This window comes from Miniopterus schreibersii, assembly GCF_964146895.1.
Source record: "Miniopterus schreibersii genome assembly, chromosome: 11".
In the NCBI taxonomy this organism is placed as follows: Eukaryota; Metazoa; Chordata; class Mammalia; order Chiroptera; family Miniopteridae; genus Miniopterus; species Miniopterus schreibersii.
In genome coordinates, this window is record NC_138111.1 from 24,715,602 (window position 1) to 24,729,836 (window position 14,235).

At 46.9% G+C, this 14,235-nt stretch overlaps 1 protein-coding gene across 1 annotated transcript in view; it reads left to right on the top strand.

Annotated features, from left to right (window-relative positions):
- GABBR2 (gamma-aminobutyric acid type B receptor subunit 2) overlaps positions 1 to 9,265 on the top strand; it is a gene marked incomplete at its 5' end in the record, with an annotated part of 300,510 nt that extends 291,245 nt beyond the window's left edge. The window contains 2 exons of the mRNA XM_081151173.1: positions 3,920 to 4,037; positions 6,669 to 9,265. Of these exons, the coding sequence (XP_081007299.1) occupies positions 3,920 to 4,037; positions 6,669 to 6,834 (284 nt within the window). The 3' untranslated portion in view covers positions 6,835 to 9,265. The remainder of the gene's footprint in view (positions 1 to 3,919; positions 4,038 to 6,668) is intronic.
- Between the last annotated feature and the right edge of the window lie 4,970 nt (positions 9,266 to 14,235).

A 14,235-nucleotide genomic window follows, 5' to 3' on the forward strand; every position in this document is an offset into this window, starting at 1 on the left:
GAAGTCACACAGGCAGAGCTGGGGCACCTGGAGCCCACATCTCCAGCCACAGTTCAGTGTCCATCTGGAGCTCATTCTGCTGGAGCTGGGGCTTCTGCTTCTCAGACCCTTGGGCTCCAGTTGCTCCTGTACACACATGGCCACATTCCCAGTGTTCTGATGGGGGCACATTGTTCTTAGCAAATAGATCACCTGTGCTTCTCCCAACGTTCTTTAGTTTCCAGCGCACCACGTCAATGTACAGGAAAGGAGTGCTCAGTAGGATGTGACAGGACACTCACTCTCCCCACCACCTGCGAAATGCAAGCTGAAACGAGCGTTCTCCTGCAATGTTTGGAAGCCAGCCTGGCACTCTCCAAATGTTAGATGTGAAACCTTTTCAACCCAGCAATTCCACTAGCGGGAGCCTGCCTTGGAAGCACTCCCATGCATGCGAAGATGTAGACACATGCTGTTCACCACGTTATTTTTAGGGGAGAAAAGCTGGAATTAACTTAAATGGCCATTATTTGGGGTAGTTTCGTTAATTATGGTACAACCAAACAAGGTGCATTATACAGCTATTAAAAAGTGAGGTAGGCCCTGGCCGGCTTGGCTTAGTGGTTAGGGCATTAGCCCGAGGACTGAAGGGCTCTGGGTTCAGTTCTGGCCACGGCACGTACCTTGGTTTCAGGCTCAATCGATGTGTCTCTCTCACATCAGTGTTTCCCGCCCCCCACTCTCTCTGAAAAGCAATGCAAAAAATATACTCATGTGAGGATTAAAAAAAAAAAGTGAGATGGATTTATTTGTGCAGATATGGTAAGATCTCCAAGTGAAAAGCAAGGTGAAGACCAGCATTATATATAAATGCATTTTTGTGTATGTGTGTAAGTGTATTTTTAAAAAGGTTTGCGAGAACAGACACCAAATAGTTAACAGAATCCACCTATGTGGAAGGGTGGGTAAGAAGGGAATCTTATACATTTCATTTTATGTATTTCTATATTGTTTGCATTTTGTCATTAGCATATGTTCATTTTTGTTATAAAATTAATTTTTAAGTCAATGAAAAATCTTGTTTCTTTTATTCTTATTACATAAGTAATAAGTATTCTTATAAAATTAACATAATTATAATTAACTTTATTATATATAATATAATTTAAAAGCAATATTATAAACTTATTGTATATTGATTGTTAAAATTTTTTAAATTGAGGTAATAAGGAAATTGAAAGAATTAAAATTATTCTTAGTAATTTTAGTATCTGGAAAAGGTGAGCATTTCACATTAGTGGGGAAATGAATCATTCAGTAAATTTCATTGAGATAAAAATAATGTTAGAGCCTTACCTCACACTTTACACAAAAATCCAAGTGGGTAAAGATTTAAATATAAAAGATGAAACCATGAATATACTAGAAGAAAGCATGTAAGTATTTATTTTATAATCTCAGAGGAAGGACTTTTTAAATTTGATGTAAAACACAGAAACCACAAAAGAAAAGTTCAACATTCAACTACAAAAGGAAAAAAAATTTATTTTAATCCTCACCTGAGGATATGTTTTTATTGATTTTACAGAGGAAGGGAGAGAGAAACATCAATCAGTTGCCTCCCATACATGCCCTGACCACACCCCGACCAAAGATCAAACCCATAACCTAGGTATGTGCCCAGCCAGGAATCGAACCCGCAACCTTTTGGTGTACAGGATGAAGCTCCAACTGCCTGAACCACTCGAACAGGGACAAAAGAAAATTTTTTAACAGTGCAAAAGCCATCATAAGTACAGTCAAAAAATTAAGCAACAAAGTAAGCCAAAATATAACTCAGTTAACAAACATTTCCTTGTATATAAGGAGAAATTATATGTAATTGCATATAAAGTGCATGTAATTATATGGAAATTAATAAGAAAAAGACCAACAACCCAAAGGAAAAATGGGCAAGAGCGTTCTTATAAAAGGAAATACAGGTGGTTCTTAGGCTTATGAAAAGATGCTCAGTGTTGCTCCGTATCCAAGGAGGGCAAATTAAATCTGTAGTGACATACCATTTTCACCTGTAAGACCCGCAGAGTTCAGAAATCAAAGAGCTGCTGAGAATGAGAGGAATCAGGTGGGGAAATGGGCATTCTCAAGCATTGCTGGTTGAAATAGAAGTTGTCCTGACCCTGCAGTTCCACTTTTGGAATTTACCCAAAGGATATACAGGTGACTGTCATTATTCATGGTACCTATGGTTTATAAAGTCATTGTGAAATGAGAATTCGTGAGTCCTGAACCACTGCTCTTAAGGGAAATACAGGGTTAGGTTCCCGCAAGCCTCTTAAAGGTTGACATTTTTGTCAACAGATCAATACAGAACTTTGTTTTAGGTGTGTTTCTGTTTAAAGTCACCTTATTTAATGTACGTTATTGATTCATTTACATTGAACTCACAGCCAGTAGCACTGTGTCACTTACGCCTGATTGAACACACATATTTTCTCCAGGCACATCACAGCTTAGGACCATTAGACAGCCCTTCAGCATACAGTTGGGGACCATTTTAAACAGTGAAATCACCAACACAAAGCACAAAAATGTGACAAAAGTGGCCCTAAATAGACCACAAAAAGAATACTTATTAATAGCATGAGAGCTGAAGCAAGTACACAGTGTCGACCTCAGCTGGGAATGTGCATGTTGGGCAACTCAAAGTTTTCCATACTTTGTGTCAGCAAATGACCACAAAAACATCAGGAGTATTGAGTTAGGGGTTACAAGTAAATTTTAGTGAATAGGAGTTTACAAATACAGAATCCATGAATAAGGAGAATTGTCTGTACTCACATGAGTACAGAATGACATACATAAAGTTGCCCACTGCAGGGGGGAAAAACGCTGATGCCACTCTCCAAATGAATCCAAATCTCTTAGCAGGGGGGCAGGTTTTTATATTTTATATTTCTTTAAATCTCCCCAAGAGTGGTCTGAAGCACAAAGAGGGTTGAGAGCACCTACATCGTCGTGTTCTGTGGCTACACAGTGTTTCTTTGAATGGAGGCCCCATGCATACATATTAGTATGTAACTAATCCATTATTGCTGGACAAATTAGGATTAGTTCCAAGTTTTCAATATTGTAAACAATACTGATTTGAACATCTTGCATGCATCTTTACACAGATCCTTAATTATTTCTTAGGATTCCTGGAAGGGGAAATTCTGAGTGAAAAGATATATGCACTTTCTATAGTGTTTGATGCTTATTGACTGTGCCCCTCCCACTCCCCAGAAAGATTGTGTCAATTTAAACTCCCACCAGAAGATTACTATTATCCTTTTCCATTCCTGGAATACACATCTTGGAGTTTTTCTCTGTCATTACATCCCTATGCACCAGTGAAAAGGGTCTTCAGATTAGAACCTCTAATGTCTAAGTTATGTCACCTACACCGGTTGACCTGATTCCCCTCTGTTCTTGGAGAAAAGCAGGGCACAGGGCGCACCATACACATCGCCAGCACGCACTTCTGTCCCTGGGCGGGGGCTTCTTGGCTCCCTGCCTTGGTCCTGGGAGAGCTGCTGAAGAGAGGGATGCTGGGCTCTTTTGCATCCTCTCTCCTAGGGCAGCATCCTAAAAAGACTGCGTTGTCAATTTTTTGTTGTTGTTAATCTTTACCTGAAGATATTTTTCCATTGATTTTTTAGAGAGTGGAAGGGGACAGGAAGGGAGGGAAGGAGGAAGAGAGAGAGAGAGAAACATCAATGTGAGAGAGACATATTGATTGGTTGCCTCCCACATGTGCCCCAACTGGGGCCAGGATGGAACCTGCAACCCTTTGGTGCACGGGCCAATGCTCTAACCACTGAGAAACACTGGCCAGGGCTGCACTGGCGACTTTTAAAAATCAATACAATGTGTTGTGATATTGTTGTTTTGCATTCAGATGGGGGAAAGGCCATTTTAAAAAATCACCTCGATCAAAATCCCCAGCTGCAGTGGAACACAACTGAGCCCTCAAGAACATGCAAAGATCCTATAGAAGATATAAACTCTCCAGAACAGTAAGTACCTTCTCCATGAGAATTGCTGCCAGAGTACCTGACCCCTGCAGAACAGTTTACAGTTTACCATGCACCATGTTTGCACGTGCGTTATTTTATTTGAACTCCACAGCAACCCCATGGTGCAGGTCAGATGACAATGCTCATTGTACAGATGATAAAACTAACTTTCAGAAAAGGGTGGTGACTCGTCAAAGCTCATCCAGTTGCTAAGTGCAAGAGGTGGGATTTGAATTGGGGTCTGTCTCATATCAAATCCCATGTTCTTCACTTAGCACACTGCCTTTGTTATGTATAAAATGTAATCTTGCTAAGTGCATTTATTTAACAATGATTTACTGAGACCTACTATGTGTCGGACACAGCAGCTCCCTTCATGGAGCTACCCATCTATCTGGTAAGTCAATAACTTAATTAAAAAAGCAAAACCTAGTATGTTAAACGATAGATGCCTTGGAGAGAAAAAGCAGAGGAAGGGGGTAGGAGTATAATTTTAAATAGGGTGGTCAGAGAAGACTCAGTGAGAAGATAACAGCTAAGCAAAGACCTGGACATCTCAGTTTGCTTTGTTCCCACTGGTAGTTTTTAGTTCTTTCCAGCTCACAGCAGATCGGAAGCAGAGATTAGAAATGTCAGCCCTGCAAGTTAGCTCCTGAGAAGTGACAAGTGGTGAGGAACCAGCAAAAACAGCTGAATCACCAACTGCCACGTTATTTGAGGCCATTCAGTGTAAGAGCTAATAGCCTCTCAGCCCAGTTAGCTCCAGGGCTCCCTGGCTCCCAGTCAGAACAATTACTGATGGTTACATGGCATATGTCAGTGGTTTACCTATCAGTTCCCTACAATAGAGTGTCAGCACCTTGAGGGTAAGATATGGGTCCTTCACATGTCCCTTGGACTGAACACAGGTTCAAGGGCCGAATAGGTTTTTGGCAAGTGTCTGTTGAATGAATGAAAATGCAAACAGGATCCCACCAGACAGCAGAGTGCCCACCTTGCCCAGGTAGATGGCTGGTAGATGGCCCTGCGAGGAATGCTCAGACAGGGCACCTTTTCCTAGGTCAGAGTTTATTCTTCAGCTCCCTTTTCCTGGATTCTTTGCCAACACCATCTTTCCTTAAGGAATTGATCATAGTTGACATTACAAAGGTTCGACTTTAATTTCAAAATGAGATCTCCAGCACCCTTATCTCATGAGCACCTGTGAAGTATCTCTTGGGAGAATCCCTTCTGGCCAGCAGGTCCTTAGGGAGTGGGGGCAGCCAGCCCTGCATCTGTCCCCATCCATCTCAGATCCCACCAAAGCCCTACTTACCAGGGCACAGTCTTTTGGGATGAGGCAGCCCCTGTGAACTGATTGGCCTCCCCCACAAAGCTCCGTGTTTAACAGAAGCAGGAGTCCCACCCTACTTGGTTTCAGCTTTGTTTCCATGAGCAAGTTACGTAAACTCATCTTTATGATGGGAATACTGCCTTTGCTACTGGGCTTTGCGAAGATCTGGGGTTTCATCCCCCCTGCATGGCCAGGCACTGGGGACAGAGAAGGCCTGAGAATATAGGGAATGCAACTTCCCAGCTGCCGTGAGAAGGGCACCAAGCGCAGCTGAGCAGAGCAGGGTGGTGGCCTGCGCACATTGCCCCAAAGCAGCCTTTCCAACAACTAAGGTGACTTCCTGACCTGCCGGTCAGGTGAAGGCTGATGAGAAGGCAAGCGTGGAGGCGTGGCAGTCGAAGGGAGTCAGAAGGCAGCTCCCTTTCCACTCTGCTCCTCCATCAGTCACGCAACCCTCCCCCGGCTTTGGTTTTTCTGGCTGCATCTCGGAAATTTACCAAGGGCTCTGGGGGCTCAGGCGAGGAGTGGACTCACGCTCTGGGGGAGTTAGCACAAAGAAGAGGACGTTTGAACTGGATCTTGAAGGAAAAGCAGTTCATCAGACCGGGAAGTAGAACAAGGTTCTGCAGGCCGGGGAAACAGCGTGTGCAAAGGCATGGAGAGTGGCCAGGAGCTGGGTTTTAGGGGAAACTAGCTGCCAGAGGGTAGGGTTTACAGAGGGGGCAGAGAGGATTCAACTGGAGAATCTGGGAAAGGACAGATCTTAAAGAGCCCTGAGTGTCCCATCTCAGTGTTGAAAACGCAATGCTAGTCACCAAAGAAGCCAAAAGTCCAGGACAGAACCTGTTGGAACTGGCCCAGCAAGGACTGAGGTCCTGGGCGAGGCAGGGAGGCAGAGCCAGTGGGGAAGGAGGATCAGCTGGGAAGCCCTTCAGGATGGACCCAAAGCCAAGTCCATGTGGCGGCTTGCAAGAGCAGAGAATGAGAAGTGTCTGTGTCTGCAGCAAGCCCTGTGGGCAGGGCAAAGCCTTGCTCCTAGGAACCGCCGAAGCTCAGGAAGCGTCCTCCTTGTTCATTGCCTCCCCGGTCGTTCCGGGCGGTACTTGGCACAGGTAGGCCTGCATTAAGTACCTGCTGGGTGGGCGAGTGGTTAGATGGTAGGGTGGGCGGATCTTGAATTCAGAGGAAACTGCTCCTACCGTCAGCCTCCTAGCCAAAGCAAGGCCAAGGAACTTTCCCAGGGGAAGCCAGGCAGCCTTCGTTAACACCCCTCCCTCTCTCTTTCTCTCCTGCCCCAGCATCCAGCGCCGGCTGTCCCTCCAGCTCCCCATTCTCCACCACGCCTACCTCCCGTCCATCGGAGGCGTGGATGCCAGCTGCGTCAGCCCCTGTGTCAGCCCCACCGCCAGCCCCCGCCACAGACATGTGCCACCCTCCTTCCGAGTTATGGTCTCGGGCCTGTAAAGGTGGTAGGCCTGGGGCCGGGGCCTCCCCCATGACAGAACCACACAGAGCAGAGGCGTCTGCTACAGGAACTGTCGGGTCTGGCTGCAGAGAAGCTGGGCGCCATGCTGGCCTTGCGCAACTGCTTGGATGGCACTCAGGTGGACAGGACGGGGCGCACTTGGCACCTCACCTCGCGCCCTATTTGTGAAGTTTTTATTCTTTCACAAAGAAGAGGAATGGAAATGACTTCTTCCTTAATGTCTGCAAACAGGAGGAACTGGGATATTTGAAACTGGAAAAAAAAAAAACCTAGACAAGGAAAGAGTCACTAGAACTCCAGCTGGAAGTCACTGCACAGCCTTGGGAAGAGAAAGGGCTGCTGGAGAAACGGCCTCTGCCTCTGCACACGCGTCACTGGCTGTGCCCCCAGGCCGGCCCTTCTTACCTCTGGGGAAGGAGGTGGGCAGGGCAGCCAGGCCCCCAGCTGCCAGTCCAGCCACCCCTAGCCTTCCTGGAACAAGGAGCCTGCAGGAAGGGCAGCCAGGCACAGCTCTGAGGCAGGTGGCCGAGGGCTGGGGTGCGGGAGCAGGCTGGCTCGCATGCCTCCCGGTGGGACCTTACTGTCTGATAAATGCCACACATTAACACAATAACACCCGTTCTGGACCGCGGGGATTTAGGGCACGTTACTGCAGACACACACTGCAGCATTCACCGACGGTCGGTCATGCACCCACCACATTGGCCATGTCCTTGTGTTTGTATCAGGTGTTCCCGGTAATAAGTGGGGGCCACCTGAGCTAATCATGGAATGTCTGCTCCCAGCATACACAAAAAAGAAAGATTGTGCACTTTAACCTCTCTCATCAGGGCCCAAGGGCTTGCTGGGTTATTGTTTTTCCCCCACTGACTTTGTTTCTGACCAAAGTGAATCATGGGCATTCTTCTAGAAGACATCCCTGTACTTGTAGGGGAAGGGGTTGCTAGCTAAGGGCTTCTCTCAGCTTCTAGAAGGCAGCCTTTAGTCCAGACAAGCTGGTGAGCTGCGCCCATGGGGGTCACAGGGGTGATCAGTCAGCACACTGATTCTCATTCATAAGATCACTCTTCCCTTGTTGAACCCCAAAGAGCACCGGCCTGAGAGTAAGACACACCGGGTTCAAGTCCTCACTCCACTGCTGACTCCCTCCATGACCTTGGGCAAGTCACTAGTGTCTCTCTGAGCCTCAGTCTCCCCCCTCTAACAAGTTGGGGTTGAAATAACACCCATCCTGCCTACCTCGCAGGGTCACTCTAAGGATCAAAACTTGATCTCGTGCAGGAAAGCTTCATACCAAACAGTGAAGCGGCCCTGACCCATGAGGTATCAGGATGACCATGACCTTCAGCCCTCACAACAGCCAGGGGAGTGGCCCAGAGAAGTTCCCAGCACAGCCCTCTACCGGGATCAGCCGGTGAAAGAGAAGCTCCCTATGACTTTTGTGACATTCCTAGACAGGTTCATTCTTTGCTAAAGAAAGGCCTGAATGACAACGTCCAGGACATCTGCACAACTGAGCAGTCGCTCACTCCCTAAAGAAACCTAATGGCAGCTTCCACAGGCAGGCAATAATCTCCTCCCAGGCCACCGAAGTCAGGAATATGCTGCTGTCACCACCAGGCTTTGACAAAAGGGCCCACAGGAACCTTAGCATCGCCCACATTTCAAATACCCTATTTCACATAGCATAGCTTTCCTCTCCCCTCCCCCAAAGAGAGGTTATGGAGGTACTGTAGCTTTTAGGGGGGGAAAAATGTTAACACATCACAGGTCAAGTTGAAGTCATTGTCTGTTTAGGCACTAACAATCGGTGTTGTCACTCACTGTGTATTACCAGTATTTCCTTGCTTTCTTGATTTCACCAAAACCAGATTTAATTTAAAGGGCCACATTAATTTTTCAAAGAGAAAGAGACAATTCATTGTACATAATGTATACACACACAAAAAAATACTCGTAGAAATATTATTCCAGCATAGCAGGAAAAAAAGAAACAAAAGTATTGGACAGTCGGAGGTGAGTGTGTGCATCTGTAACCCATTGTGACTCCTGAACGTGCAGTCTTCTAGGTTAACCCACAAAGTACATTCTCTGTCTTAATGATACTGTAGGTTCACCCATTTTTTAAAATTTCCCTGCAAATAACAAGACCCACAGAAGTGACTCTAGCTATTTAACGGTCTGTTCTTTTATACGCAGCAAACACACCGCACATTTCCGAAAAGGCTTCCGCCTGAAGGTGTTTTCCAATGATGTTAGTGCACAAACGCTTTAAATTAGACTGGAACTGCCAGAATCAAATGTAAATGAGGAATTTCTCGTACCCCAATTGCATGGTATCAATTTTTAATAAATTGTTGCAAATTTGTTTTTATGAATAAAAGGGGGAAAACTGTCGTCTTTAATGCCTACTCTTAAGCGCAGAATGCAGGTCATTTCAGGCCATATTCCTCTGCTCAGAAACTCAAGGGACAGTTCTGGGTGCCTGCTCAGCACTGTCCCTTCCTTCAGAAGTTGCCCTCTCTGCCTTCCGCTGATAGTATCAGAGCAGCCCTGTTACCATGTGACCCAGCTTTGGCCACAGGTGAGGATCCAAAGTGGGAACCTGACCTGAGCTGGGCCAGCAAGTCCCTTCCCCAGGATTCCTCCATGTAGGGAAATATAGTCGGCCACAGAAGAGAAAAATGGAAAGCAGGGTCAAGAGATGGGTTCTGATGGCGTGTGAGTCCCTGAACAGCTTTTCCTAAAGGCCACCAGCACCCTGAGCCTTCCCATGCTGGGAAGCGCAGGCCTTCCTTGGAACCTCCGTTCCTCCAATAAATTGCCCTTTTTGTCAGGGTTGGTCCAAGTTCAGTTTCCATCACTTGCAGTCAAAAGGTTCCTGACTAATCCAGCAGCCTCACTGCCCCCATAGCCCTGACACCCCTCCAGGCCATGACAGCCTGTGAGATTTGGCCTCGCTCCTCTCCAGCCTCATTGCCCACCTGCTCCTGGGGCTATAGACTGTTAGCGCTTCCTCCACCCTGCTGGGCTCTAGCCTGCAGCTCCATCTCAAGTCCTCCCCTTCTTCAAGGTCCCATGCAAAACCTAGAGCTCCCGACATGAAATCCTCTCTTCCTATTTTTGTGCTGAGGACGCTGTCCCTCTGTCACAGCACTGGGTACATGTTCACTCTGGCCTTCCTCTCCACCCCCGACCACCAGTTCCCTGAAGATGGGGGTCACATCCACTTCCTCGATGTCCCCCCCAGCACCGGGCCCTCCCATTAGCTCAGGACAGGCTCCGGGGAGGCTTCAGCAGAATTGAACACTTTGGCTGAGTTGTGTCCATAGCGGTTGCTGGGTCTGGAAGACTGAGCAAGGGCAGAGTGGCCAAAGCAGGCTGAGGAGGCCTCAGAAGCACTGGCATTGGACTCACAGACCACTGGAAGGCTGGTCCCAGGCTGGAGTTTTCTAGTGCCCGGGATCCTCAGTGGTGAGCCTGCCAAGGAGCACGTCTCCGGAATTCTGGCCCCGAGAGAGCCCTGCTCCTTGCCACCTTTTATACAGCCCTCCAATGTGATGTAGGCTGTTCAAGGATGGGAAATGGGTCCAACGTGGAGGAGGAATACCAGGGTCACCTAATGAGTCATGGCAAAGGCAGGAACAGAACCAGAATTCTGACTGGTCTTTCTCTACCTGACCCAGATTCACAGAAATTAAGAGTTAAGAAGGACCTTAAAGGGAGCGATTAAAGAGAAAATTAGTCCCTCCCCTACCTCCACCCAACACTTGAAACCCCTGGGAAGTACCCCAGGCTCACTCAGTCATGCCCGGTCTGACCTTGGGTGGCCCAGGGCAGGTTCTGCCTGGAGATGACAATTCACTGCCTGATTCTTCCAGGTTTCGCTTCCAGGAGCCCTAAGCACCCCCATGGGGCCCACTGAGTCCCTGCCCTTTGTCAGGGCCTCTGTTGGGCACCAGGGGAACATCAGTGAAGAGGACACCGGTCTCAAGAAGCTCATGGACTAATGGGAGACAGGTACATAAAGAAGAAATGACAGTGGCATGTGATAAGCAACTGGCTCAGAATGGGGAGCCAGAGAATGTTGCTGGGGGATGTGACCTCCATACAGGCTGGCGTCATGGGCATGTGACCTGTGTAATTGCTTACAGGAGTTCCACACTGGACTTAATGCTCTGCTGTTGCTATTTTGAAGTTCCTAATAACTTTTGAATAAGGAACCCAATCTTGTCATTTTGTACTAAGACCTACAAATTAGGTAACCAGTCCTGTACCTAGACCTGAAGATGAGACGAGCTAGCCAGCAAAAGAGGGAAGGAGGAGGAAGGCATTGGGAGGGAACTGGCAGGCCAGCTCCTGCAGGATGTGTGTACCTGCCGAGGCTGCTGTAGCCACTCCCAAAAACAATTGGGCTGTCGCATGTTAATCATTTACACCAGGATCCGCATGGCCTCAGATCCCTGAATGATCAGACAGCACACATCCTGTCTGTGTGTGATGACACGGCTTATATCTCAAACTCTTCAGGCCTGGGTGCTATGTGGCTTATCTGGCTGTGTGGCTTTGGATGACTCACTCAACCTCTCTGAGCTTCTTGGCCCCATATCTGTATATGGATAGGATACCTCATCCAGGGGCTCATGTAGGTGAAAGTGCTTTGTAAGCACTGAGCTGATATTCCCAGACAAGCAGACTGTACAGTGAACAGCTCCAGTAAGTGCAGTGGGGCAGCCAGCAGTCTCTAACCTCCCGACAACAGAATGCATCTTAGGCAGGAAGCTGTCAGGGAAAATGTCTTGACACGCTCTGTGGGGGGAAAGGTGAGATTCTGAAGACAAGGCTAAAAAGAGCCAGGGCAACAGTTGTGTTAGAAGACTAGAAATTTGGGTGTGGGAGAGAGAAAGGTGAGAGAGGAGGGAAGCTATGTTCAAGTAACCTGGCAGCGTGGCCAAAAGTCTTTTAAGAACAGAGGGGTCAAAAATTTAGCTTTAAGTCATGTGTGTTGCTGTGAAATAAACCTTCCCCTCTCCTCCACCCGCCTCCTGCAGAATGTCCCTGAAAACCTTCAGTAACGTTTACTGCACGAGCAAAAGTCTTGTGGATTTGGGTGGAAATGAAAGAAAATGACAAATATTCTTTGGGGTTTGGTGGAGGTCAAAGTGGGGATGAAAGAAGAAGATGCGAAGGGAAAATGTGCTCCCTGCACAGGCAGGAACGTGGAGCTGCAGGTGACCATGAACACATGAGCTCCGGGAATTCACAAAGCCGTGGAAAGGCAGTGGGATGGGAAGTCTGGATTATCTCCTCTAGATCTCACTGGGCATCAGCACACCTGATGAAATCTAGGTTATATAAGTAACAGGAAACATTTTATCCCGTGGAGCCATATATCTCAAAGATCCTGAATGCAAAGGTAGAGATACTAGAAAGCAAACCAGTAACACCACAGTCACATATATCACAAAGTCCATGCTCACAGCTTTGGAGTAGAGTGAAATTGGAGGAGCTGCCTGCCTGCAGGCCCTGGTGGTGCTGAAGAGCTATTGGCTTGGCTGTCTTTGCTCTCAAGGTCACGGCTGCTCTCTTGCTCTGGTCCACCAGCCTGTTACTGGAGAGCTCTGGCGCACATGGGGAGTTAGGGCTCTGAGCCAAGAGGAAATACATTTGATTTGTCTCCATCTGAATTCCAAGGCAGAAGACCCAGGGCAGTGTTCAAACTTGGAAACTGTAGGGACACCTTTTAAGACATGGTGTTGACTTAAATTGTTTTTATAAAGAAAATTACCTAAACATGTTCAAACTAGATATAAACACATGCTTATATCCTTCATATAAAAGTCAAACAAATTTATAAATTAAATGCAAACAAAATTACAAAACCAATAAAAAATATATTAACAATACTGATTTAATGGGACAAATGAGCTTCTGCTGAAAAATAAATTGCAGCTCACCATGTGAGCACAGCACCAACTGCTCCCAGGCACGTTCCTTTGAATTCAGCCTGCCTGGTGTGATGACTCAATTATCACACTGCTTTTCTTTATTTAAACTACTGTGACAACTCCATTTATTCAGCAGGCCATGATGTCACTTGGCCTTCACTCAGCTCTAACACATCACTTCTCTATTCAATCCACCTTTGCTTTTTTCTCGTGAGCCGTTGACAGTCATGGGGCCACCCAGATAATACACACAAATCAAATAGCGATTTAGTGCCGATGCTCATTAAACGCTAGGCTAAGTGCTTTGCAGGTATAATCCATTTAGATCTCGGGGACCCTATAGTAGGAACAATTATTGCCTCCCTTTTGCAACTAAAGACACTCTGGCACAGACGGTGAGTGCTGTGCTGGGTCACACAGCTGGAATGCAGAGAGGGAGTTTGAACATGGGCAGTCTGATGCTAGAGCACACCCTCTCACCACTTCCTTAAGCTGCCTCATCAGAAGTAACTGGATTCAAATGACCCAGAATATGCCTATTTAATTTATCTTAGATTATCCTTACATGAAAACACAATTTTTTTTTAATGTGTAGATTTCCACACCTCTGAGATTCATCTGTGGCATTGCCTAAGGCTGTAAACCCCAGTCTGGGCGCCTCTGGCCCAGGCAATGTGAGAGGGGAAGCCCTTACTGCACTGAAGCCCAGGCAAGCCAGCAGCATGGAAGAAGCAGAAACAGAACTGCCCGAGTTGCTCACTGACCACATCCCCAGTCCTCCACCCCTGAGCGCTGCATCCGGAGCCCTCAGGCCTCCAAGAGCTGGCAGAAGGAGTCTGCCAGCATCCCAGGGCAGAGGAAGCAAGACAAAAGGTACTCACCCTTCTGGGGAAAATGCCAGCCCTGGATATGATACTCGCTGCTTAGGAATGACCAGGCTGGCAAAAACTGGAAAATACCCAAATGCTATCAACAGTAGAACAGAAAAAAATATGATGTAGTATATTCACTGAGTGGAATATTATGCAGCAGTGAGAATGGAGGGGGAAACTACAACTACATGCGACAACATGAATGAATCTAAAAAACATGTAGCCTGGCCGGGCTGGCTCAGCAGTTGAGCATCGACCCAGGATCCAGGCGATTGGGGTTCGATTCCCAGTCAGGGCACATGCCCGGGTTGCGGGCTCGATCCCCAGTCAGGGGCATGCAGGAGGCAGGCGATCAATGACTCTCTCATCATTGATGTTTCTATCTCTCTCTCCCTCTCCTTTCCTCTCTATGAAATCAATAAACATATATTAAAAAAAAAAAAGTTTAAAAAACATGTAGAGTGAAAGAAGCCAGACATAAAAAGAGAATGTGCTGTAAGATTCTATTAATAAAAAGTTCAAAAACAAGCAAAACTAATCTATTAGACATCAGAATAGT